At 44.7% G+C, this 27,385-nt stretch overlaps 1 protein-coding gene across 4 annotated transcripts in view; it reads right to left on the reverse strand.

Moving 5' to 3' along the window:
* The window catches only part of MYO16 (myosin XVI), a 518,064-nt gene that overhangs the window by 354,546 nt on the left and 136,133 nt on the right, over nucleotides 1-27,385 (reverse strand). For all 4 annotated transcript variants that reach the window (XM_075918615.2, XM_075918604.2, XM_075918634.2 and 1 more), the window contains exons 3-4: nucleotides 15,998-16,068; nucleotides 4,173-4,316 (exon numbers count right to left, since the gene is read on the reverse strand). In XM_075918615.2, the coding sequence (XP_075774730.2) occupies nucleotides 4,173-4,316; nucleotides 15,998-16,068 (215 nt within the window). The remainder of the gene's footprint in view (nucleotides 1-4,172; nucleotides 4,317-15,997; nucleotides 16,069-27,385) is intronic.

The raw sequence follows: 27,385 nt of genomic DNA on the forward strand, positions 1-27,385 counted from the left end.
AGAATATAATAATAATTTTGTTCTGATGAAGTTCATTTTGTTCTGATTAGTTATTCATGCCATGTAACCTCAAGACTGGAGCACTAGAATCTCTCTACATATATTTTAGGGGTGTCTGTCTGTCTGTGAGTCCATCCATCTGTCTGAGAATCCATTTGTTTAAGAACTCCTCCTAAATGGTAACAGCTCGGACAACCAAATTTGGCATGTAGCTGTAACCCACACACGTAGGGTGCATCTACACAGCACCCTAAACTTGAAATAAGATATGTAATTTGTGCCACAACAAATTGCGTATCTTATTTCGATTGTATTTTGAAATAGCTTATTTCAAAATTTGGCACATCTACCCAGCACTAAATTTTGAAATAACTAGCTATTTCAACACATCCCTTAACCGTCGTGGAATGAGGATTATAGGGAAGTCAAAATAGCGTGCCTATTATTTTGAAAAATATTTCAAAATAATAGGCACACTATTTTGGCTTCCCTATAAAATATTTCAAAATAACGGACGTGTTTAAAAGACATAGGTTAACGGACATGTTTAAAAGACCTTCAGTATCCTGAAATAGCCCTGCTGTCCAGACAAACCCTAGTATAGTTCACTCTCCCATGTAGTGGTACTTAGACCACTTACAGCGAGAGATAAGAATAAGGGAGCTCTATAGCCTCAGCTGTGAGCCACCTGGCTATATAGCTCAAGCTGTAGAGGCTCCTACACTGAGGTCCCAGGTTCAAATCTGCCTGGGCTGTGGTTACATAGCTTCCTTTTATCCTAACTTAAAGCAAGCTCAGAGTTTAGTTGTGTCAGGAAAATGGGATGTGCCTGGAATTTGATTTTTTTCCATTACATGGTAAGGGAGGGAGCTGTTTGGAGAGAGGTGGTACTGATAGTCACCAAGGGGGACAGTGAGCAGGGGGAAGAAACAGCTATACTGCAGAGTGACCACTAGGGGCAAACACACCAGGAAGTGAGTGGCCAGCTGGAGATAGGGCTCGCCATCTTGCCAGCCACCGGCCAGGGTAAGTGCCCTCCTCCCACTCCAAACTCTCTCCATCCATGGCCCTCAGCCCCAGTGCTCATCTCGGGGAGAGGGAAGGCTTAGGGGAAGAGGAAGGCACATTTGGAAACTTCAGCAGCCTACTTGTTTAGACATGTTGTTCTCATGGATTGTATTATACGTGCACATCAAATTCTATATACATTACGTCTTGGTTATATAAAAAAGCACCTGCCTTCTCATCAGATACATAGCAATTTAGATCAGAAAAGTCCCTCAAACTAATGCACCTTAATTTAAACAGGAGGATCTGATGGCAGGGTAATTTCACTGAGACTCTCCCTGCAGTCAAGAATTCTTTCCATCTTGGCCTGAGAGATCTAGACTCTGCTGACCAGCAAGAAACACTGCAAAGATCATCTGTCCTCCTAGATTTCAAAAAAGGTTCTGATTTGCAGAAGCAGATGAGCCAAAGGGGAGTTTCATGGATTAGTTTACTATTAATTTATTCTCTCTACATTACTACAGTGATATTCTCTGTAATGTCTCTGGTAGAGTGGGGCATGCCCCCCAGATGGGGTTGTGAAGTGCTAGCTATGGGATGCAGATCCAGACCCCTTAATTGCTTTTCTGTGTTTCAATTAAGGAAGCTGATGGCAATTATTTAAATTAACACCGTTAAACTATTTCACTGCTTATGAACACATATAATAGGAGTGAGGAACTATATTATGAAAACCTATATCATCATTTGGAAAGGATGTGTCATGGCTCCTTCCCCACTCTGGCACAATAAATGCAGGAGTGGGGGTCAGCAAAAGTACCCCAAAACCTTATCTACCAGTCTTTGGTATAAAACTTCCCCCCAAAACCTTAACAACCTAGATTTTGGGGATAAAATCTCCGCTACCACCGCCCAAATATTAATAAAGAAACCAGGGAGAGACTACTTGGGAAATCTCACCCCTAAAGTACAAACTAGGACACAAAAATTAATCAATACCAGGTTAATAAAAAGAAAAGAGAAAGTACTTTTATTATCACCACAATATTCCTGTTGCAAGCATAATGACTAGATGGAACAGTAACAATAATATACTCATGGAAGACAAATTTACCATGGGCCAGGAACTTAGTTACAAAGGAGAACAAAACCCATTTTTAAATGCACAGACACTAGATCCCATTTCCCAAACCATAAAACAATAAAACCTAATGGATTTATCTGAACTTTCTCCTATTTACAGAGTGTGAAGAGTATTTTCTTAGAGGGAGACATCCTGTCCCCTTCAATATCTGGAGAGACACTGCCCCAGAGACAAAGGAGGGAAAAACCCAATAATTCCTTTGTCCTAGTTTGAGATTCCTACCTACATTCCTATTGGACAATTCTACCTGAGTTAGGTATAGTTAAACCCCTTAGTCCCCAGGCTGCTGGCTAACCCTCATGATCATGACATGTATGAGGGTGTGAGCGATTAGCTGGTAGGATCAAACAGATGAGTGAATGACGATGGGTAGGATTTTAACACCAACCTGCACTATTACAGGTTGTACCTCTGAAAACTGGCATTCTCTGGTCCAGCAACATCTGTGGTTCAGCAGGATCACGGATGTTCCTAGACCAGAGAGCTTGGGAGCCTAAAGACAGGAGTGCCAGCCAGGACTGGGGAAAACAGGGTGGGCAGCTCAGCTAGAGGCAGTGCAGGGCTGGGGCTGGAGCTCCCCACAGCAGCATGGGGCCAGGACCAGAGTCCCCTGGCAGCTTCTGAGAACACAGGACTGGGGCCAGAGCTCTGTGGCAGCATAGGCCAGAGTCTCCTGCCTAGGAGTATGGGGCTGGGATGGAGCCCCTTAGAAGCCCACAGCAAGCAGGTCCAGAGCCCCGCAGCAGAAGCTGGAGCCTGTGATGCCCAAGGAGTTGGCAGCAGCTACAATTAGCCCAGCCAGTCTGGGGAGAGGGGTAAGGCAGGATGCCTGCTGGGATAGCCTTCCAGAAGCAGGCAATGGGTTTGGGGGCTGGTGCCAGAAGACCTCCCCTGGTCCAGCAAATTCTCTTGTCCAGGACTGGTCATGTCCCAACAGTGCCAGACCAGAAGGTCCAACCGGTAGTTTCATTTTTCTTAAATGGGAGTCAGCTTTCCACAGTTTGCAAAACCCTGCTCTAAAGTGAGTTTTCTATAGGCATTTACATTAGACAATAGCCTAGTGCTAGAGCAAGGGATAGGTGCATTTCAAAAGTGTCTAAATACACTATCTTGTTATGTAAAATTCAGGATTTTGTGCCAACATATTTATAGACCAACAAATCTTAGACCTAGAGAACCCAAAACAAGTTTTACATTTGTTTTCACTGGAGCTAGGAACCGTCCATTAAAGTAGTACTTTTTTGGTGGTAATTAATAACAACACTGAAGCTGAAAACAAGATGTGTTGCCTTGCTAAAATATTCCTTCCTTCATTCTGTAAAGATAGTGTTGTCATTATAAAGATAATGGTAAATGTGAGTGGTGCTCAAAATGATGTGTTAGAAAAAAACAAAATTAAATCTTTTACCTTAGGAAAAAATATAAAGACACCTTATAAATAGATATAAGCAAGTAAAAAAAAGTTGGGTCACGCTTTAGGCAATTTTGATATTGTCCCATTAAACTACACTGTAAATTAAACAGGGATCAATATCCACACAAAACCACATGTCAAGATTAAAGCTTAGGCCTTAGACATGGAAAAATTTTAACAAGACTCAAGCCTTCATCTATCATAGGCTGAATGTATGTATACTAAGTCTGTTACACTTAGTAAATGTAATATTCTTTCTTTCACAGATTCAAAATTTGTAGATCAAAATCAAAGACAAAATGTAACACGACATTTACATTGTAAAAACAATGAAGAGTCCTGTGGCACCTTAAGGACTAACAGATGTATTTGGGTATAGCTTTTGTGGCTTATGATGACTTTAGAGACCTGAAAAATTTCTTAGCATTGACTCTCTAAATATCTTGGGATCAGGAAGATATATACAAAACCATGATATATGGATATATTCTTTTCAATGATTTAATGGGTTGTGTGAATGCAACATATAACCATTTCAGATCTCATGCTTTTATATATATTATATTTCATTTTCAAGAACACAATGAACTGAATTGTTTTACTTACTAATAACAGTAGCAGGACAATATCAGGATTATCACATGCACAGGCTACATGCACTGGTGTCCAAAAATCCTCATCCTGATGATTTACATTTACTCCTCTGTCAATTAGAATTTCTGCAGCAAAGGCATTATCATAACGAGCACACTGGAAAAGAGAAAATATGATTAGACACGGGACCTAGTTCAAGGTAAAATTCAATTTATTAATATGCTTTTTCATGTGGTGTTTTTTCTCTACATAACATAGAAAGTTATCAGATAATGTACTAAAGATTATGTTTCCATTTCTGCAGGAGGCTGATGGATCTATGGAAATAAATTCTGTGATATATAGGGGAGTGTGGCGGGGTAGCCCCGCCCCTCCCGGAAACGGCCGGGGCGCCGCGACCACGGGGGAAGGACTCACCCCCCGTAGGGGAGCGGATCCGGGCCCGTCCTTCCCGAACGGGGGGGCCGGCACCCCGGCCGGGTGACGAGCCGGGGCCGGCAGATAGTGCAGGGACGGGGGCGCCGGCACACCGGCCGGGTGACGAGCCGGGGCCGGCCGGCAGCGCAGGGAGGGGGCGGGGCCGAGCGGACGTGATAGAAACGTCACAGGGAGGACGGCCCTGGGAGGGGCCGGAGGCTGACGAGGGGGGTGACGTGATCTGCCTGCGACCGGCGGGCAGTTCAAAAAGCCGGAGGGGACCAGCCAAAGGGGGAAACGCGGAGGAGCCGCAACCCCCCCGGGAACCGGCGAGGGGCCAGCATTATTGGAGACCCTGGGCAGGCCCAGAGGAAGGGCCCAGGGGAGCCTGTGGGACCTAAGGGGGAAGAAGCAGCCCAGGGCGGGAACGCGGACCCTGAGGGCAGGGGAGTTTAGGGGTCTCGACCCCCCCTGCTAGGTGGGGGAGCATTTTCCCCGACCTTAGGGCCCTGGGCTGGGGTCCGGAGAGAGGGCGGGCCCGGACCCCCTTCCCCCACCCGCCTATCCAAACCAATCGAAACCGGTCGCGTCAAGGCATTGATAGCGGGAAAACCGAGGGGGGCGGACGTAAGCCCCTCCGCACAGGGGGGGGGATCCCCTACACGTGGTGGAGAACGTGGGCATAGTGGACCCCGAAACGGGGGTTCGGATAAGGGAAAGGATTAACAAAGTATTGATCGCCAGGAGACAATGAAATTCTGGAATGGTGGACAGAGACCCAGAAGGTACAACAGCAGCAACAGATGCAGGCGCTGCAACAGCTCCTCAACCAGCTCCAGGAGCGCCAGGAGCAGATGGCGCGAGGCGCCCCAATGACGGTACCGGGGGCGGTAGCGGGGTCTGGAGGAGGAGAGGGGGTCGGCACCCAATTGCCCATAAGGCTGACGAAACTAGGGCCGGAAGATGACCCCGAGGCATTTCTGGTTACGTTCGAGAGGGTGGCCGCCGCCGCGAAGTGGCCACCCGAGCATTGGGCCACCCTCCTCGCACCTTACCTGTCGGGGCCGGCCCAGCTAGCATACCGAGGGATGTCCGCCAGCGATGCCTTATGTTATTATAAAGTTAAAGAGGCTATTTTGGACCAATTAGGGGTAACCCCCGAGACTCACCGTCGGCGGTTTAGAGAGGCCAGGTACGACTCCCGCGAGCGACCACGGGCGGTGGCGCAACGAGTTAAGGAAGCGGGGATGAGATGGCTTGAACCCGAGACTAAGACGGGGGCTCAGGTGGCAGACCTCGTGATACTTGAACAATACGTCAGCATCCTCCCCGCGGAAGGGCAGCGGTGGGTCCGGCGGCACCTTCCGGAGACCTTGGATGAAGCGGTGACCCTCATGGAACACTACCTAGCCGCAGAAGGGCCTGAGGGGAAAGGAGCCGCTGGGGCACCGAGAGAACACCGAAGGAACGAGGCTGGGACGGGTAAGCCCACGGGAACCCAGCGGGCTGGGGAAAGCGCCGGGAGTTCCTTGGGCCCCCTCCCGACGAGGAGGCTGGCACCTCGGTGGAACAGGCCGATCGGTGAGACCAGGGGAGACCGGGCGACCGAAACGAGACCGGGCACCCCGCCACCCGAGGGAGCCCCGAAGGTGGTCTGCTATCAATGCGGCCAGGAGGGCCACTACAAGCGGGACTGCACCCTGATGGACTGCACCTTTGGACAGAGGCGGGCTGGGAGCTCGGACAGGAAGGCGGCCGGCGCAGCTCAGGTAATTAAACGACTGTGGGTTAATGGGAACCCGGTGGAGGCTATCCTCGACTCGGGATGCGGGCAAACCATTGTCCGAAGGGACGTGATACTTCCCGGGCGGGCCCGGGGTGCCCCCATAGCCCTCCGGTGCGTCCACGGAGACATTCACTACTACCCTACGACCCGGGTACGGATAGGGGACGGGGAGTTGGAAGGAGACTGTGTAGTCGCCGTCGGCCCCAAGTTAGCATACCCCCTCCTGCTGGGGCGGGATTGGCCCTGCCTGAAGCGACTCCTAGGACAGTGGGATAGCGGAGGACATCCTAAAAGGGAGCCAGAAACTGGGCAGGGGACCTTGGTAGCCCAAGGAGAGCAAGATGAGGGGGGGGGCGAGTCAGCAAGGGGCCCGGACGCCGGGACACCACCCACCGTCCGTCTTGACGTAGAAGAAGGGGACTTCCTCACTCAACAACGCGAGGACCCCACCCTACGGGCAGCCTGGGAGCAGGTGCGCACTACAAGTGAGACGCAGGAGGGGGACCAGCCCAATCAGCCGGACGGGCCGCGATTTGAGGTAAAAGAGGACCGCCTGTACCGGGTGTCTGCGGGGGAACTCCCTGGGGAAGAAAGGTGGCAGCTGTTAGTCCCAAGACCGTACCGGTGGAAGGTCCTGGAATTGGCCCACGAACACCCGTGGGCCGGGCACCTGGGCCGGGAAAAAACCCAACAGAAGATACTCCAGAGGTTCTATTGGCCGGGGGTGTACCAGGAGGTCAAGAATTTCTGTAACTCCTGCCCCCAGTGCCAAAGAACGGCCGGGGGCCGGGTCCCGCCGGCTCCCCTGGTGCCCCTGCCGGTGGTAGGGACCCCTTTGAGAGGGTAGCATTAGACCTGGTAGGGCCGCTCGAGAAGTCTGGGCGCGGACATAATTACATCCTGGTCATCGTAGACTACGCCACCCGGTGCCCCGAGGCAGTGCCCCTGAAAAGAGCCACCGCCCCCGCCATAGCGGAAGCATTAGTTAAGCTATTCTCGTGGGTCGGGCTGCCCCGGGAGTTATTGACAGACCAGGGGACGAATTTAACGTCGAAGGTTATGACGGAACTGTGTAAGGTCTTGCAGATCAGGAAGCTCCGGACGTCAGTATATCACCCCCAAACCGACGGGCTGGTGGAGTGATTCAACCGCACATTGAAGGGGATGCTGCGGAAGTTCGCACAAGAGGAACCCCGGGAATGGGATAAGCTGCTGCCCGCACTGATGTTCGCCATCAGAGAGGTACCGCAGGCGTCGCTCGGGTACTCCCCCTTCGAGCTATTATACGGGCGGCGACCGAGGGGGATCCTGGACCTCGTAAAGGAGGGATGGGAAACGTCAGTATCGCCTGCCTTGGGGGCCGCCCAGTACGTACAGAAACTGAGGGGGACCCTCCACGACCTAGCGGGCCGGGCCCGAGCGAACCTAGAGAAGGCGCAAGAAGGGCAGAAGGCCTACTATGACCGAAAGGCGCAGGTGAGGGAGTTCGAACCAGGCGAGCAGGTTCTGCTGTTGCTGCCTAGCGGGGAGTCCAAGCTCCTGGCCCACTGGCAGGGACCCTTCCGGGTAATCAGGAAACTCGGCCCGGTCGACTATGAGGTTCGGGTAGACGGGAACCGCCGGGCAACCCAAATCTACCATGTCAACCTCTTAAAGAAGTGGCATCCACGGGAGGCCCTCCTGATTGACCCCCGGGACACCGACATTGAGCTGGGCCCGTGGGGGGAGCCGGAGGTGAGGATCGAGGGCATACGGGTCGGAGAAGAGCTCCCGGGCCCAAAGCGAGAACAGCTGCACCACCTTCTCGACCAGTTCAGGACGGTCCTAACCAGCCGACCCGGACAGACCTCGCTAGTACAACACAAGATCGAGACTGAACCCGGCAGAGTGGTAAGAGATAATATGCGCCCCCTTCCCCGGAAGTTATGGGGCACGGTGAAGGAAGAACTCCAAGCCATGTTGGAGTGGGGGGTCATACAGGAATCTCGTAGCGAATGGCGAAGTCCCATCGTTTTGGTGCCCAAAACAGATGGATCAACGAGGTTCTGCATTGACTTCCGTAAAGTTAACGCGATTTCGCGATTTGATGCATACCCCATGCCGCGGATAGATGAGTTACTGGGACGCCTGGGGAGGGCCGCCTATTTGTCGACCCTCGATTTAACGAAAGGGTATTGGCAGATCCCCCTCTCCCCCAAAGCCCAGGCGAAAACGGCGTTCGCCACCCCCTTTGGGTTGTACCAATTCAAAAACATGCCGTTCGGACTGCATGGGGCTGCTGCGACCTTTCAGAGACTCATGAACCAGGTCTTAAGGGACCATCAGGACTACGCAGCGGCGTATATTGACGATATTGTGATATTCAGTGAGTCCTAGGAGAAGCACTTAGAGCACATTACGAGTGTATTAAGGGCACTGAGGGAAGCGGGACTCACGGCCAACCCAAAGAAATGCCAATTTGGGAGGGCCGAAGTTTCGTATCTGGGGTACACGGTAGGGAGAGGGAAGCTGAAGCCTCTAGTAGATAAGGTCCAGGCGGTACGGGAACACCCCACCCCGACGACAAAGAGGAAAGTACGGCAGTTCCTGGGATTGGCGGGCTATTATAGACGGTTCATCCCGAATTTTTCCTCCGTAGCCGCGCCACTGACAGACCTCACAAGGAAAGGGCAACCCGAGAGGGTGAGGTGGACCGCGGCGTGCGACGACGCGTTTCAGGAGCTGAAAGACCGGTTGATCCGGGCCCCGGTGCTGGCCCAGCCCGACTTTAACAAACCTTTTACCTTACAGACCGACGCGTCAGAAGTGGGGTTGGGGGCGGTACTGACGCAAGAGGAGGAGGGACAGGAACATCCCATCCTCTATTTGAGTCGTAAACTGTTCCCTCGGGAGAAGGGATATGCGACAATTGAAAAGGAGGCATTGGCCCTCAAGTGGGCTGTCGATTCACTAAGATACTTTCTTTTAGGCGATGAATTTACCGTGGTGACGGACCACGCCCCGCTGCAATGGATGCAGCAAATGAAGGACACTAACCCACGGATCTTGAGATGGTACCTCAGCTTACAGCCATACAAATTCCGAGTCGTGCACCGCCCGGGGTCCGCCAACGGGAACGCGGACTGGCTATCCCGGTCAGCGGCAAACACAGAGACCAGAACCGCGAGTATGGCACCCGACTTAAGGGGGAAGGTGTGTGGCGGGGTAGCCCCGCCCCTCCCGGAAACGGCCGGGGCGCCGCGACCACGGGGGAAGGACTCACCCCCCGTAGGGGAGCGGATCCCGGCCCGTCTTTCCCGAACGGGGGGGCCGGCACCCCGGCCGGGTGACGAGCCGGGGCCGGCAGATAGTGCAGGGACGGGGGCGCCGGCACACCGGCCGGGTGACGAGCCGGGGCCGGCCGGCAGCGCAGGGAGGGGGCGGGGCCGAGCGGACGTGATAGAAACGTCACAGGGAGGACGGCCCTGGGAGGGGCCGGAGGCTGACGAGGGGGGTGACGTGATCTGCCTGCGACCGGCGGGCAGTTCAAAAAGCCGGAGGGGACCAGCCAAAGGGGGAAACGCGGAGGAGCCGCAACCCCCCCGGGAACCGGCGAGGGGCCAGCATTATTGGAGACCCTGGGCAGGCCCAGAGGAAGGGCCCAGGGGAGCCTGTGGGACCTAAGGGGGAAGAAGCAGCCCAGGGCGGGGACGCGGACCCTGAGGGCAGGGGAGTTTAGGGGTCTCGACCCCCCCTGCTAGGTGGGGGAGCATTTTCCCCGACCTTAGGGCCCTGGGCTGGGGTCCGGAGAGAGGGCGGGCCCGGACCCCCTTCCCCCACCCGCCTATCCAAACCAATCGAAACCGGTCGCGTCAAGGCATTGATAGCGGGAAAACCGAGGGGGGCGGACGTAAGCCCCTCCGCACAGGGAGGGGGGGGATCCCCTACAGGGAGATATACATTCACATTTTTAGGAAAGATGAGACCTATGATTTGTAATGATGAAACAGAACTATACCAAATTTGCTACAAGCAGGGCTTTCCACAGTTATACAAGGAGCAGGATTTACCCTGGATTAAATTACATCATTACAAATCACAGGTCTAATCTTTTCTAAAAATGTACATACAGAACAAATTACAAATGGGACAGCATCGCTCCAGGCATTATTAAAGGGTTACAATGTCTTTTTCCTCTAGTTCACTGGGGTTTGAAAACAGCATAGATGTGTACCCTGATGTTTGTACAGAGGCATTTGTGAAATGATTGGCAATCTTAGTCCATTTCAAACAACAAAAGTCATCAGTAGTAATTAGCTCCCTTGTTAGACAGGGTGGTTGACCGACTTGCCATACCAAAGCAACAATTCTGTGCCTCCCAAAAGAGTGCCTCTCAAAAAAGCTTAGGGCCTGAACTCTGCTACCTCTGATTTTCACAGGAGTTAGGTCAAAAGTCAGTTCTTCTGAAGTCCTACTCTGTGAATAGTGCTCTTAATTCAGCATCTTCCACAACCTTTATTAAAGAAATAGATCAATTTTTGGAAGAGTGGGGAGAAGATAGGAGGAAGAAAATAAAACAGTTTCATATTGTAAGTCATTTTTAATGACATTTTATGGTAAATGTATTTTTAGTTTTCTTCTTGAGTGAACAGATTTCTCATGCGAATGGCAATTGGGGAAGAATCCAAAATGATAATTCTTTTCTCCTACATAGAGCAGGTTACAGGCAGTTAAATTTTAAAATCTGCTATGTAAAGGATCTGAGTGGGCAATTTTTTCAATAAACTATAAGTTACTTTAAAAGATACTGTTGTTAACGGTTCTAAATCCTGCTGGAAAGGGATAACAATTGGAGTTCCTCAAGGGTCTGTTTTGGGACCCGTACTATTCAATATCTTCATCAATGATGTAGATATTGGGATAGAGAGTACTCTTATTAAGTTTGCAGATGATACCAAACTGGGTGGGGTTGCGACTTCTTTGGAGGATAGGGACATAATTCAAAATGACCTTAGCAAGTTAGAGAAATGGTCAGAGGTAAACAGGATGAGGTTTAATAAAGAGAAATGCAAAGTGCTCCACTTAGGAAGGAACAATTAGTTCCATACATACAAGATGGGAAGCGACTGTCTAGGAAGGAGCATGGCGGAAAGGGATCTAGGGGTCATAGTGGACCACAAGTTGAATATGAGTCAACAGTGTGATGCTGTTGCAAAAAAAGCAAATATGATTCTAGGTTGTATCAACAGGTGTGTTGTAAGCAAAACTCGTGAAGTCATTCTGCCGCTCTATTCTGCACTAGTTAGGCCTCAGCTGGAGTACTGTGTCCAGTTCTGGGCGCCACATTTCAAGAAAGATGTGGAGAAATTGGAAAGGGTACAGAGAAGAGCGACAAGAATGATTAAAGGTCTAGAGAACATGACCTATAAAGCCAGGCTTCATGAACTGGGCTTGTTTAGTTTGGAAAAAAGAAGATGAAGGGGGGACATGATAGCGGTTTTCAAATATCTAAAAGGGTGTCACAAGGAGGAAGGCGAAAATTTGTTCCTCTTGGTTTCTGAGGACAGGACAAGGAGTAATGGGCTTAAAGTGCAGCAGGGGAGGTTTAGATTGGACATTAGGAAAAAATTCCTAACTGTCAGGGTGGTCAAATATTGGAATAAATTGCCAAGGGAGGTGGTGGAATCTCCCTCTCTGGAGATATTTAAGAACAGGTTAGATAGACATCTGTCAGGGATGGTGTAGACGGAGCTTGATCCTGCCTTGAGGGCGGGGGGCTGGACTCGATGACCTCTCGAGGTCCCTTCCAGTCCTATTATTCTATGATTCTATGATTCTATAAAATCTTGAAATAAAGTGTGCTGCTGTATTTGTAGCATGACTGATGCCCAGATGTAGATGCACTATGCTTGAAAGAGGGTCAAATCTGGGTTGCCCAGTATGCATTTTGCCATTGTTTTCAATGAGATCAGGATTTGGTAGTAAATAAATTAACAATACTCACTAAACCAAATCAGTAGTTTACATACTCAGTAGTACATCATGTTTCTTCCTGTACAGAGTTTTCACTTCTCTTGGAATTGTGCATTAATTTATGTAGCGACAGGCCCCAAAGGAGACTCGCTGAATGTAATGGGGCATTAAACTCAAAAAGCCTAAAATGCAATTCACTTAAAACTGCTGTTAAAAAGTGTGTTCCAGTTGCTATATAGACTAACTGAAAATCCAGAGAAGTTTCTTTTTTGGTTTAAAAGTGTGAGTGGGACATTTTGTTTACAAGTCACACTGCCTTTGAACTGTTAACTAAGGCCAAAATTTTCAAATGTGATTAGTGATTTTGGGTGCCCAACCTGACACACCTTAAAGGGGTGTCATTTTAAGATGCACAGCCCTTTTCAAATTTCAGGCCCCTGTAAGATGACTCAAGTTGGAACTTAAGAATACGTATCTCTTTTGAAAATCTTGGCTTGCAACTTTTGTTGCTGGTTCTTAAATCCACAGGGGCAGGTGAGTAAGGACAACAAAAGCATTACAATGCCAGAGAAGATAATTAATTTTCATCTTCTTTTTATTCTGAACTTTTGAGATATAAAACACAAGAATAACCAATAGAAATGGCATGAAGATGGGCAGCACTGCCTTTGTCAATGGGCAGTGTGGGATCAGAATACAAAGCAACATCATTCAGGAAAGATTAATGATTGCAGAAGTATGTTGGGAAATTCCTAGCACAGACTTAAGAGTCTAGAAAGGTTACAGTCTACCAGTAACACGTCAATGTGACAGTGCTGCTTTGCTCCATGTATGTGAAATTGGAAACATATGTGTATCTAAATCAAACTGAAGAAGAGTGTATTTCTCATGAAACCAAATTCTGCTGTTTGTTATTGTATTTACATTAGACAGTTTTAGAATTAAGCCTAACATCCAACGGCTATAGCAGCTACATACTGCCTTTAAGAAAACGGGAACATGAAGGCTGAGTACCTATGGTGGCATCCTGATACCACTGAAGTCAATGGAAAATTTGCAATTGATTTAAAAGAAAGCAGGATCTTTTCCCCTAGAAAGAAGTACCATACAATATTTAAGGAATTCTTGATTTATCACAGAGATTACCATTGTACTGGGGGAAAGCTTGCTGTTTATGAATAACCTTTTTCTTGTTCTCCAAATGAAGATTTTGGAAACATTTTTCAAATCAGCCTGTTACACGGCAAAATACATATTGGCAGAAAGTTTTGCCTACGCGTCATGACCCTTCCATTTGAAAATTGAAAAGTTAAGGCGTCATATCATCTATTCATACATCTCTTCCCTTGGGGCTCGTCTTCACTACGTGATGGATGAAAGCTGCAGTGATCAATCCAATGGCTTGTCTACTTCAATATGATGAATTGATCTATGTGCACTCTCCTGAAAACCCTGGTACTCCACCAGGATGAGAAGAGTAGCGGGAGTTGATGGGAGAGCAGCCCCAGTCAACTTTACCATACAGAAGACATCGCGGTAAGTACATCCACTTCAGCTATGATATTTGTGTATCTCAAATTGCATAGGTTAGATCAACGGTGTGTGTGTGTGTGTGTGTGTGTGTGTTAGTTCTGCACACATAGGAATTGGAGCTGTGGAGGAAGTGGGGGCAACACCCTAGGAACAGGCTGGTTCCTGGGCAGCAGGGCCCCCCCTTACGCTAGGAATTCTTAAACAGCAGCAACACACAATGCAAATTTATTCCCTACCCCCAACATCCACCACTTCTCTAAATCTTCACCTTGCCCTCGTGCTGCTCCTTATCCAAAGGCTCTGCTTGCATGATGCCACTTCCCTGCAAGACCCCATCACACCTTAATCATCTGTGCTTCCTCCCCCCTCCTCAGTGGGGCAGACAATTTCCCCTGGCCCCTGGACAAGGTGGGGGGGACCTGCTCCATGCCCTCCTGTAGGGACAGGACCTTGGCTGAAAAGGGTGGGGCTGGGGCTATGGAACTCTCAGCTCCACCCAGAGAGTGCAGCGACTCCCCCAGACAGCCTGCCCCTCCTCTCCAGATGTGCTATGCACATGCAGATGATAGTAAAATTTAACTAGCAGATGACAGATCAGATGTCGAGTTGGTGCATGTGGATCAAATACAGATCCACATTTTTGGATCCATGCAGGGCTCTACTCATAGGCACCGTCATCAAGACCTCCATTTTCTCCGATGGGCTGGTCTCTCTGGCAAAGTTCCCTCTAATCTTTTCCACCCATGTGCAGATTTTTTCCATCTATAAGAAGATTATATCTGTCATGATGCAATGCAGATTCTCCTCTGACTAGGCAGTGTGGTGCTCTATTGGAGACACATGGCAGTGGAAGTATCATAAAAGATATAATCCAGCCAGGCAGCCTGGCTCATAGAAGAGAATGAGAGCAGATAACCAAACTACAACTTCTCTGAGGCATGACAAATTTTGACAGGTTCAACTTGCTTTAGTTGGTTTGGGACAAAAATATATATTGCGATTTTGGAATTGCGTGCTAGACAGAAATTATGGAAATTCACATAGTTGTAGGCATCAAGGCTCTCTAACCTACAGCCACATTCCACAGATAGAAGCCCCATATAGTTTAAAGGCAATTGCATGTACAAGGATGGAACAGTACACCTTGTAAAACAGTTTAAGAATGAATACAGTTTATTTTGGCATTAGAGACACAAGTTACAAATTTCCTTGTCTGAGTATAAAGTAACAGCGGCAGTAATCATGGGATTGCTTTCACTGGATTTATTTTGGGTACTTAGAATTGTGCACTAGAACTGTGTGATTAAACTGATTTTCAGTAATACTACCCTTAATTTGGGGACATATTTTTGTTGGCTTTTAAAATACACTAGAAAACCAGGCCAGTCATACATAAATGTTTGTGAACCTTCTGAAGGAATCTGGGCAAATTAACAGTTGTGTCTCGAAAACAGGCAAAACTTGGCATATGCTCCTGAGCATTTGGGACGTTTGACTCAACCTTCAAAGCAAAACAGAGATGCCCTACAAACCTTTGTGGAACAACACTGAAAAAAATTGTGTTCATGATGTGGTCCAGCAAAACAAAATAATAGTGCTTTTTACAAGTCTGCTGTGAGTCCTGAACTGCCATCCTTTACTTCTCATTAACTAAAAATAGTGTATTTTCTGTATTTCTCTCTCTGCCTTAATTACATGGTACACACAAACCTTTTCCTTTATTCACTTACTCTAATATACAAATAACTATGCTGACCTAAATGGAGATACTGCATTAGATTTTCATCTATAGGAGATCAACACTGAAAAAGGGAGGAGCTACATCAGTTAAACTGAAGGTTAATTTCTCTATCTTGGGAAGCAGTCAGTTTTTTCTTTGCTCTTACTTACTGTGCAGATAATTTATGCATAAAACATCTCCCTGGATTTTGCTAGTAACTGTCCTACATGATGCATCTTTGCATAAGCCTTTTGAATGCCAACATGTATTTAATGCACACAGCTGGATGCAATCATAATCACCCTGGCGCTCAGGGCAGATAAAAAAATTATTGCAAAGTCTTTTGTATTGTTAATGTGTCCAATATGCTACACAGAATCCTGCCATACTCATCCACAGTCACTAACACTAATCTTCAATCACTCTTACCAGATGGAGCAAGGAGCCTCCTGAGGAAGTAAGAGTGTGAGGGTCTGCACCATCCTTTAGTAGCCGTAACACTGAAATAGCAACAAAAAGAGAAGAAATAATTAATATGGCTATGCACCCAGTACTGAGATCTTAATAGCCTGATTTTTCATAATCTTCATTAACAGATTTATATGCAAACCTCAGAGTTAATATTTGTAAAACTATCATGTCAGCATTTCCTGTCTCATTTATTTTAATGGCTACATCGGCTGGTTCAGGACCTTTGATAACTATGCTAACAATAAGCAATATCAAGGACATCTCTAGAGAGTAGTTGTAGGTCCATAGTTCTGAATGTGGGATATTCCATAGCAAGGTCAAAATCACCCGATTAGACCATGTTCACATGAGTGCAGAACACAGTTAGCGGATTTTATTATATTTTGCAGAGTTCCCAGGAGTCCTAGAGGCTTTTTTTTTTTCACTAAATGATTGAGATTGGTTTTCATAACTTATATTGCCTGAAACTAATCTTCATGCCACAGCTCAGTGAAGTGCACTCCATTCAATCTCTACAGTACAATATCTGAACGCTGCCATAGTATAATTCCTGAAAACTATATTTGGGTCCACATGCTTTGCTACAAACTCCTTTGCAATGAACCCAGGCATTTACCTGAGAGCAGACGACACCTCTGCATATTGGTGCTCAGTCAGGATTCTTAATTCTTTATTCCTTTTCCTTGGTTTCTATGGCTTTTATAACCTTTTCACTAGGAATTCAGGAATTGACTAACTCACTCTATCAGTGTTCATTCCAGGACAGGACTGAATAATGAAAAGGCCAGACATTATCAGGGGAATTCACCCCTGCACAGCAACTACTCAGCACTGAGCCCCTCTATCAAAGCATAGCTGGTTCCACATCCTCATCAGGAAGCCAAGGCGCAAGAGAAGTTATATGAATTGCCAGCATTTATGAGTTACCAGACAGCGCTTTCTAAGTAAGCTCATTTATTTTTAAGGTGAAAGCAATGCAAACAAAATGTATCAAAAATAAAACAACCGACTTGGATGCTAAAAAACTTAACAGAGGCCACCCCAACTCCAACCTAGGAGTTTAGAGAAAGGTTGGAAGGACCAATACCTGCCAAAAGTTGCCATTTGCTAGGAGACTCAGAACAGGTAATCATCAAGTAATTTATTCCCTGTCATATCCCACCCTCCTCCCCCCACCTTTAGACAGAAGGTTGTCTACTTGCTGGATCAGAAACAAGGCTCAGAATCAGTTTAAAGTCAGGTTCTTTATTCAAAAGTACATTCATTCTTTGTTCGTCTCCAAAGAATCCAGTTGGAACCAATATATGTGAGCCTCTCCAAGTCATGGAGAGGCTCCTTGGAGGAGCTATAACCTCAGTCAATTTGCCTAATCAACCTAGTTTCTAGAAAACTATATTCACCATCTCCTATGGAAATGCATAGAATGTCAGGCCCACAATGATACATTAACTTAACATAGTGAGATGGCTCAAATATATATTTCAGGAAATTGCCACATCTGTCAGAGAGGCAAAATTTGAACTTATAGTCCCCCATTAAGTGCACTTTCCCTAAGGCAAGAGATGCTGATAAGGGTAGGAAAGTAAGACCTAGGAGCATGCAACATGCTTTAGGGCATTCACAAAACTAACAGGCCAGAGACTAATTAGTTTTCCTCAGCATATGGGGAAATTATGATTTTTTCCAGAGATTTATAACTTAGGCAGGTCTTGATGGATTTCCATGGAAATCAGGCCTGTGCTTTCCCACTGTTTAATTTGAAGTTACTGCTATAAATCACAGAAGCACTAGAATAGTAATAGAAATGTAGCCGTTTTAGTCTGGGGTAGCTGAAGCAAAATGCAGGACAATGTAGCACTTTAAAGACTAACAAGATGGTTTATTAGATGATGAGCTTTCGTGGGCCAGACCCACTTCCTCAGATCAAAACCTGATCTGAGGAAGTGGGTCTGGCCCACGAAAGCTCATCATCTAATAAACCATCTTGTTAGTCTTTAAGAAGCACTAGAGGTTTTCAAAAATAGTCAGATATGGTTTTTGGTTTGTTTGGTAATTTTTTTTTTTTTAACACTGGCCATTTTCATTGTCTTTGATTTCTGAAATAAGCTACCAATTCACAATCACATTTTAAAAAAATCAAGCTGAAGAGACACCAAGCAGAAAAAAATCAGCTAAATCAGTTAAAGTTCAATACTGTTATAATGAAAGCAAGGGTTTAAAAAGGGAGAGGCCACCCTAAACATACGAGCAACTATATACTCCACTTATAACGATACATACAAGTATATATTTTGAAAGAATCAAAAAATGATAGTTACCACCAACTTACTTCATGATTCATTTCAGGCTTTGAAAATCAACAGAGTCTAAGCCCTCCTATAAATTCATACTTGAAGAATAAAACTGTGGTATCTCATCATTTGCTTTTTTATTTGTTTTTGCCTCATTTAATTTACGTAATTGCAAAAGGGCTTTGCCTTCTGGCAAACACAATTTTGTAAGCTAAATACTCTCAGACTTTACTGTTGTTCTTGGCACTGCCACTAAATTGGGAAGCAGAACATTGAGTAATGCAGATTAAATGGACTGTGTTACAGTTGCCAAGAAAAATGGAGAATATAAGGGGAGCATATTTATACTTGCCAAAAATTTGGCAAAAGTGGAAGAATGAAGAGGAAAAAAGCCCACAAACTATTTCTTCCTACTCTCCTTTACAGAAACCCAGTGATTAAAAATATCAGCCCCTATTCCTCGCTTACTATCTAAAGTTAGACTTTTCATCCATACCAGTACTAAAAAGCATTGTACAGTGCATTCAGAAGGAAATAAGGACACTCTGTTTCCCTTAGGTTACAGCTGCTAGAGTCCTAGACACACTCAACAAAGCTACATCTAGACTGCATCCCTCTGCTGACAGAGGGATGCAAATCAAGCACTTTGAAAGTGCAAATGAGCCCAGGATTTAAATATCCCGGGCTTAATTTGCATACTCACGTTCGGGTGCTGTGCCCATCACGCGCCCTTTCAAAAGTGAAAGTAAAGTCTAGCCACAGCTCTGCCAACAGCAGGGAGATTTTTCAGCAGATCCTGACCTTCTCATTTTTTGAGGAGTACAGGATTTGCCGAAAAAGCTTCACGCTTTCGGCAGAGCTTCGGCTAGACTTTACTTTCACTTTTGAAAGGGCACGTGATTGGCACAGCGCCCGAATGTGAGTATGCAAATGAAGCCCAGGATATTTAAATCCCAATCCCAGGCTCATTTGCACTTTCGAAGTGCCTGATCTACATCCCCCTGTCAGCCAGAGGGGCGTAGTTTAGACACACCCCAGAGGTCTTAATAAAGTTCTGGCTGAGATAATTTAGTTGGAGTTGGTCCTGCTTGGAGCTAGAGGTTGGAGCAGATGACCTCCTGAGGTTTCTTCCAACTCTAATCTTCTATGATTCTATGAAGACACACACAAATACATACACACACAGTTTTTTCAGAACCCTTGCAATAGCTAGATTGCCAAAACTTCCTGACACTTTCTTCACTCCTATGCTTTGAACAGTTTCTTGCCTCACCTCTTCTGTATCTAAGCCACATAATAGTTGCTCTTGCATTGCAATTTCTATCAGAGGAACTTTACAAAATTGAACTACAACTGACTACAGCTGTCCAATATAGACATAATCCTCACTGGAAAATGAGGACAACGAGGAACTTAGTCCTTAAAAGTGGGATTTTCCAAAAAAAATGCTTAGTGTTAGCCTAACTCTGGTCTCTCTGACGACAAGGAGAGTTTTGCCACTGACTTCAAAAGGAGCAGACTTAGACCAGAGCTGTGCACTTTTTGGAAATTATATTGTACCACTGGCACATCAAGCACCAGTTCATGCCAAGGCCCAGGGCTTTACCAAACACTGACAAATACATAGCTGGAAAACGGTGTGACTTACTTGTGAGTTAGTGTAATTCAAATAAATATTTGTGTTATAAGAGTGTATTTGGTGTTTAAGATATATGGAATGCTTGTAAGATGTTGTATGTATTAATCTTACTAATAATATCTGCACCCGCAATATCAAGTTAATTGTAAACCTTTGATGCTGTGTAACTAACCAAACCAATGCAGTAATTCAGGTGAAGTATTCCTCCTGCACACAAGGTCCATTGAAGCCAAACAAGGCATTGTGTAGCCCCAAAGCACAGAGAACTTGTTGACTGCATTCCTATCTCCCTCCAGGAAAGGGTGGCCTATCTGTGCACTCATTTCATCAGCTTATATTCTGGGTTGAGAGGGGATAAACACCCATAAAATATGGTATCTTTATGTTCTCTGGATTCTGAGGGAGCAAAGATAATTAAACATAAGTAAGAGATCCCCATGCTGTTAGCATGATTCAGCCTCAAAGAATATATAAAGTTTATTATAGAAACATTTATTACTTTTTTAAAATCTACAGCTATAATGTATTTGCATGTATGCTTCCTGGTTTAGCCTTGTAAACAACTCTTGTTTCTTTTTCTTAGCTAATAAATCTTTAGTTAATGACAGCAATCATTACAACCATTGTCTTTTGTTTGTGGCCTGAGTAGATATGACCTACAGTAAGCAAGTGGTCCTTTGGGACTGGGAGAAGCCTGAATATTGCTGTGACTTTTTGGTGAAAAGTGACCATCTATCACAAAGCCAAGCTTGGCTTGGTGCATGAGAGAATGAAATGTCAAAGGAACAGTCTGTGATTCCATGGTAAGACTGTTAGGATATGTCTAGAATACATTACTCTTCCGACAAAGGCATGTAAAATAGACTACCCGACATAGTCAACGAAGCGGGGATTTAAATATCCTTGGCTTCATTAAAATAAAAATGGCCACTGTGCTGTGCCGGCTCAGCGGCTTGTCGGCACAGCGCGCGAGTCAAAACACAGATAGGTCATCAAGGGAAGCCTTTGTCAACCACTCTGTTTTGCCTCATGAAATGAAGTTTACAGGAGTGGTCAACAAAGGCTTCCCTTGTTGACCGATCCGCGTCTTGACTCTCATGCTGTGCTGATGTTCTGCTGAGCTGGCACAGCGCGGCAGCCATTTTTATTTAATGAAGCCGGGGATATTTAAATCCCCACTTCATTGACTATGTTGGGTAGCCTATTTTACATGCCTCTATTGGCAGAGGCATGTAGTCTAGACATATCCTTACAGTACTTCAGGAGATCACATATGATAGTAGGTTGGAAAATTCTAATTCTAGAACATACAACTGCTTTAGGGTGTCTGTACTGATTTTTTGCAGTCTGCTTTGAGGTTGGCACTCATGGTGGTGAACCACTCCCGACAGCATGACACACATGCTAAGTGATTAGTCTGATGTGACACAGGAAGTATGTCAAAAAGAGTATCCAAGTAATAAAATATTCTTATATTTCCTTATTATTTGAAATGAAGCTGTGGTGTCAAGGCTCTGTCACTCCACAACAACCTCCAGAACCCCAATTGCATGGAAAAATTGAGTGAAACAAGGTAATGACGCCTCAGCTACATTTATTAATGACGCATTGTTGAAGACAAAAATAGCATTCTCTTCTAAATGCATGATTCTCCCTCCTGCCAGTGAGTCAAAATACAGGAGAAGTTTAAAAAATCTGCAAGTGCTGTGTGAGTTGAAGTCTTTGAGAGGGGAGATAATGGACAAAGGCCATCATTGCTTTTTCAGTAGAATCAACTGCAGAGATTACTCCACAAACAACACTATATATATGATGCAAACATAAATAAGATAGATATTAAGCAGAACTTGTTCATAAATATATGGTTGTTTCATGCACAAAATTGGGATTAGATGGATAAAAACATGCAGTGATTTTTTAAAATTTGCTTTCTTTTTCTTCTTCATTGATCTGTACAGTCAACAATACCACAGGAATCTTCCATCACAAAGACTGAGAGGGCAGTGGTTGTGAACTTTCATGTAGTTTGGGTCAATGTTCTTGGTCATGAAATGAATCACATTTCAAAACACACAAAAGCAACTGATAAGCCTTCACTTTCCTTGAAAAGGGAACAGGATTTACCTCATTGAAATGGAGACTACACATATAGGTATATTTTCTTGAAAATGCAATATGATTTGCCTCACTTTAAAGGAGTATATATGTAACAATATCACCACAGAATGTCCAGTAGGGATCAACGCGTACTGCAATATTTTGTTTTGATTAATATTAAAGTGTCTTATTTTTTAAAATGAAAATTTTCACAAGAACTAGTTAAAATTTATTTTTTAATATTCTCTACTGGAAGAAAGATTATATCCTGGAAAACCACTTATTATGAAAAGGAAACACCAACATCTGCCATAATCCACAAGACTCCACATTTTATCTAATTGGTGCAAAAATGGGTAGCCCTACCTTTTTTATTTACAGGTAAAAAAAATCTGTCAAGTAAAGAAGCACAGTCCAATTGATTTCAAAGGAGTTTCTCTCAAGAGACAATTTGATTCTATATTTATTATTTGTCTTAAAGTAGTTCCTGAAGATACAATGATGTTTAAATTGTTTGGCAATGGATGCAGAAGAAAGAGGACATATTTTCAGGAAAAACATTTAAATAATTTGATTATGAGGTTTTCCTATTCAACTCAATGCCCATCACCTTTCTGAGAGATATCTGGCAATGCCGATCAAGGTAATAAAATGAATCTTCCTCACTTTCACTTGATTACAAAGGAGCTTTCCAAAAGTATTCAGTCATGTGAATCTCCCATTTGCTTGCTGAGCAGCTGACTCAAAGATTAGGTTTTTTTTGTTTGTTAGTTTTTGTTTTGGCTTGTTTTCCTAGGAAACATACAGAAGTAAATGTTCACAACAAGTTCCACAGAATAATGTTAATTTCATATACACAGTCTAACTCTTATTCTTCTAGACTTCTGTATTTGAATCCACTGAACTTTCCTGATAATACTATTGTATGGTTCTTGCCTCAGCTGATGCTATCTTAGTTCTCACTACAAAATGTAATTTTCCTGGATATAAACAATGTCCCTTTCACTTTCTGTGATAGCCACCATCCACATGCACTCACTATGGATAAAATTCATACATAAGGTCAGTCCACATCTTATGCATTCTTTCAAACTTCAGCATGGAGGAGAATTATATGTAGAGGGATATTTTTCTTGTTAATTTCAATAATATATCTTTTAAAAATGTTGTAAGACACTTATTTTCGAGAGTATGTTATAATTTTTATAAGGAAAATTTTTATACAAACAAGATTTCCCCTTAAAACCTTCCAAATAGTTTCAATATTAAAAGCAATCCATTCATTCAGTCTATAGTGATTCATTTTCCTGGGTGCCTATTTGAGTTTCTGTTAAATAATATAATATTTGTTAATACATGTATCATCCTCAAAATTGGCCTTAGGGACACCTGAAAAAGTCACAAGAGACACCAGGGCAGAAGGAGCACTTGAGAATACATGGATGCTGCTGTCTTATTTTCCCATATGGCTCTTTTCAAATTTTAAACAGCTAATAAGAAATCTTTTGGATCTCCAATATTTCAACATAATTTTTCTTCTAAAAGTGAATGATAAAGAGAATATGCACACAAATGTGTCAAGGAGAAAGTGTTAATGTAGCACTATTATATTCCCTCTCTCTTGCAAATTTGTAGGCATCTTTGATCTCGTGGGTAGTAGAAGGTCTGACTAAATATGTATACATTGTAAAATCCATATGGTGTGCTAAAGCTTTCTATGAATAATTCTTTTGGGGAAAGACAGCAGCCATTTTGTTGCCAAAGTTGCTGCAGACAATAAAAAGGAAATACACACACTGAGCTTTCAAACGGAGACTTTGCTTCTCTCCCTATTTTACAGAAAGCAATTCAGACTGTGGCTATGTCTACACTACAGAGGGTTTTTTTGAAAAATGGCAATTTTTCTGAAAAACTTCTTTTATGTCCACACTGCAATCACATTCTTTCAAAAAAAAAAATTGAAAGAACAGAGGGGATTTTCCGACATTGGTAAACCTCTTTCTACGAGGAAGAAGCCTTTTTTTGAAAGAGCTCTTTTGGAAAAAGGTGTGAGCAGACGGGGAAGAGGGAGTTCTTTCGAAAGAAAAGGAAAGAGGAAAAAGCAAACTCCGTCCACAGTAATCACTATGCAGTCTAGACGTAGCCTGAGAGAATCTAGTTGCATATTCTGTGTAGAAACAGCTCCTTCTGGAGATCACCAACAGTGACATTAAAAAAGGTTAAAAACAGCACTCTGTCAAACTGCAGCAAGGAACTTCAGGTTGGGCATTGGGAAAAACTTTCACAGCAGGGCTAAAATCAAATTAAGCTAGCAACTTCAGCTTCGTCAATTGTGTACCTGAAGTCAAAATAGCTTAAATCTGCTTTTGGTGCTGTCTACACAGCAGGAAGTCGAAGGGAGAACACTCTTCCTTTGACTTCCCTTACTCCTTGTGAAATGAGAGTTTACAGGAGTCGGAGGAAGAAGTCCTCCAACTCAACATTATTACAAAATAAAGACTTGTAGGGTAGATGTGCATTATATTATTTCGGAATCATAGAATCATAGAATACTAGGACTGGAAGGGACCTCGAGAGGTCATCGAGTCCAGTCCCCTGCCCTCATGGCAATACCAAATACTGTCTAGACCATCCCTGATAGACATTTATCTTAAATATCTCCCGAGATGGAGATTCCACAACCTCCCTGGGCAATTTATTCCAGTGTTTGACTACCCTGACAGTTAGGAACTTTTTCCTTATGTCCAACATCAGTTACTCTAAAATAGTGCTGCTGTGTAGACATAGCCTGAAGTAAACTGTCTAGGGAGGTTGTGGAATCTCCATCACTGGAGATTTTTAAGTGAAGGTAGCACTATCTACCTATCAGGGATGGTCTAACTTCTAGATGGTAATTTGTCTAGTCACGAGTCCAGGGGACTTCATGGCTTCTCAAGGTTTCTTCCAGTTTTATGATTCTATGATCCCCAATAACCAAGCAAACAACATACACAGCCGAAGGATCTTAGCTCCCTGGCTGGTAACTTAAGAACTCACTCCATATGACTGTGCTTCCTCAAGCAGAATCATTATTCTTTTTGCATTCCACCACAGCATTACTTCTATGCTCTAACACCACTCCATTTTCACTTTGTATCAGTTATATGAAGATGAGCCTGCTATGTGCTCTGGTGCAGATCAATACTGATTTCATGTTATTTTGAGGTCCTGAAAAAACAAGGAAATCAAGCCAGAATTGTCATGTATATGGTCCTAAAACGACAATGAATTGATTTTTTTAAAGCTAGGCACCTTTGCTGTGATTGGTTTCCGAGAAATTGTAAGATTCAGTGTTATCAGTACATTTAATCATCTAAACCATCCTTCTCATTTGTCTTACTTGACTAGCATCTATTCTATAGCAGCAGATTGCCACTAGCGATACTGCTTATTGCTGATGGTTTCTTTCAAAGCTCTGCCTATTGGTTTCTATTATTTATGCACAGCAAGCATTACCACACTGAATACCCTGTTTGTGAAACTCATTCTTAATTTCTTGTTGTTGCATGCATTAGACTAAGATGCGATTTCCACCATGATTGATGGCAATGTCTGTTAAACTTTTTCAAGCCAAGGACCTTTTTTTAATAATGTATTTATGAATTAAAGAAAACAATCAATGAAAAAACCTTCATTAAACAAGAGTTATACAAATTATGAGCCTCCTGGAGAATGGTGGAAGTGAAAGGGGTGAAAAAAGTGGTTTTCCATGTTTATAGACTAACACGGCTACCTACCGCTCTGGCATTTTTTACTGTCCATGAGAAATTTTAGCTTAGGAGGTAGAAGTGATATTGATCTCTGCAAGGACACTGTCTTAGAAAAAAAACTGCTGCCCCATTTTTCTTAGGACAGTGCTTATAGCTTATAAATTCCATGCAGTGAGGAGTCAGATGCCAATGGCCCTATTGTAACCAAGGCATTGATTTTTGCTGAATTTAAAATTGTGATGTAAATTGTTGCATGGAATCATGAGGAATAACAGGTGCAGGATACTTGTCTTGTTCTTTTATATCAATAATATAAACTACTAAAAAAAGAATTATTTCACTGACTTCCACTCCAGCCCCATTTTATAAACCCGGCATGGGGAGACCTTCCTTCAACAGTATTCCCTTTCTCCCATTCCTAAAGCAGCTACTGCCAGTCTTTCCCCTAAGCACTTCAGCAAGCAGGGGGAAAAGTTGATCCATGCCTAAGCAACATTGTACTTGTCACAGACCAGGTAGGGCCCCTATGATGAACGCAGTGCATTCCATAACACTTCAGGAGGAGAGGAGGGGAGGCAGATTACCTCATATCCGTACAAACAAATAGCAAGGTTGGATTTTGCTTTACTTGGCAAAGCTGAATTCTGTTATTGTGGCCAAAGTCCTCTCCCCACTCTCTCCCCCACATCTCAGAATGTAGAAGACATGTGCATAAAGCAACGGAAGATGGCAATTTCAAATATGGATTCTAGATAAGTCTGTAAGAAATAGGAATTAAAAACAAGCTGGTACATATTGATTTACTATCTGATGGACTCAAATAATTTGCATTTGAAACTTGCACCAGACATATATTGTCAATGAATAGTCTGGATATTTTCCATATTATCTTTCAGATCTCAAACCCCTTATTGGATGTTAATAGTATTCTGTTTTATATTAGAAGAATCACCTGGCATTACTCAGGTCTGCCTGGGCAAGGACCTGAGAGGGGTGTGTGTGTCAGGGGGGAGGGATCATCAAGCCAAGGAGTGGAGGGTTCAGGGTAGGGGGTGGGGTGAAGGAATCAGGATAGGGATTTGGGGGGGGGGGCTGAAGGCGGGGATGAGGGTGCAGGAGCCAGGACTGGGGGTGGGAGGGCACAGGGCAGGGGGCTGGGAGGTCTGGGGGGCTTACCATGGCCACCCACAGCAGCGAGGACCATGTTGCCTGACTTTGCAGCTCCTTCCATAAAGGGAGGGAGGGGCACTGCTGCCTGGCCTGGCCTGCAGCTCTCACCAGGGATGGGGGAGGCTGCTCAGGGTAGGGGCTTCCCTGCATTCTAGAGCTGGGCTGAGAGCTGGGAGGACAGAGTTTGGAGTGAGGGGTCAGTTTCTCATGGCCAGCAATATGGAGAGCCCTGGCCATTGTCTTCCTGCAATCTCCAGTGCTCACTGCTCCCATGTCAGTATGGAGTACAATTGTCTTTACTCTCATCAGACCCTTCCTTATCTGTGTTATGGAAAGCAATCAGATTTCAGGTGCATCCTGTTTTCCTAGCACTACCAAACCCTGGCCTTGCCTTAAGAGG

Source organism: Pelodiscus sinensis, chromosome 1 (assembly GCF_052426305.1).
Source record: "Pelodiscus sinensis isolate ZL-2025 chromosome 1, ASM5242630v1, whole genome shotgun sequence".
NCBI lineage: Eukaryota > Metazoa > Chordata > Testudines > Trionychidae > Pelodiscus > Pelodiscus sinensis.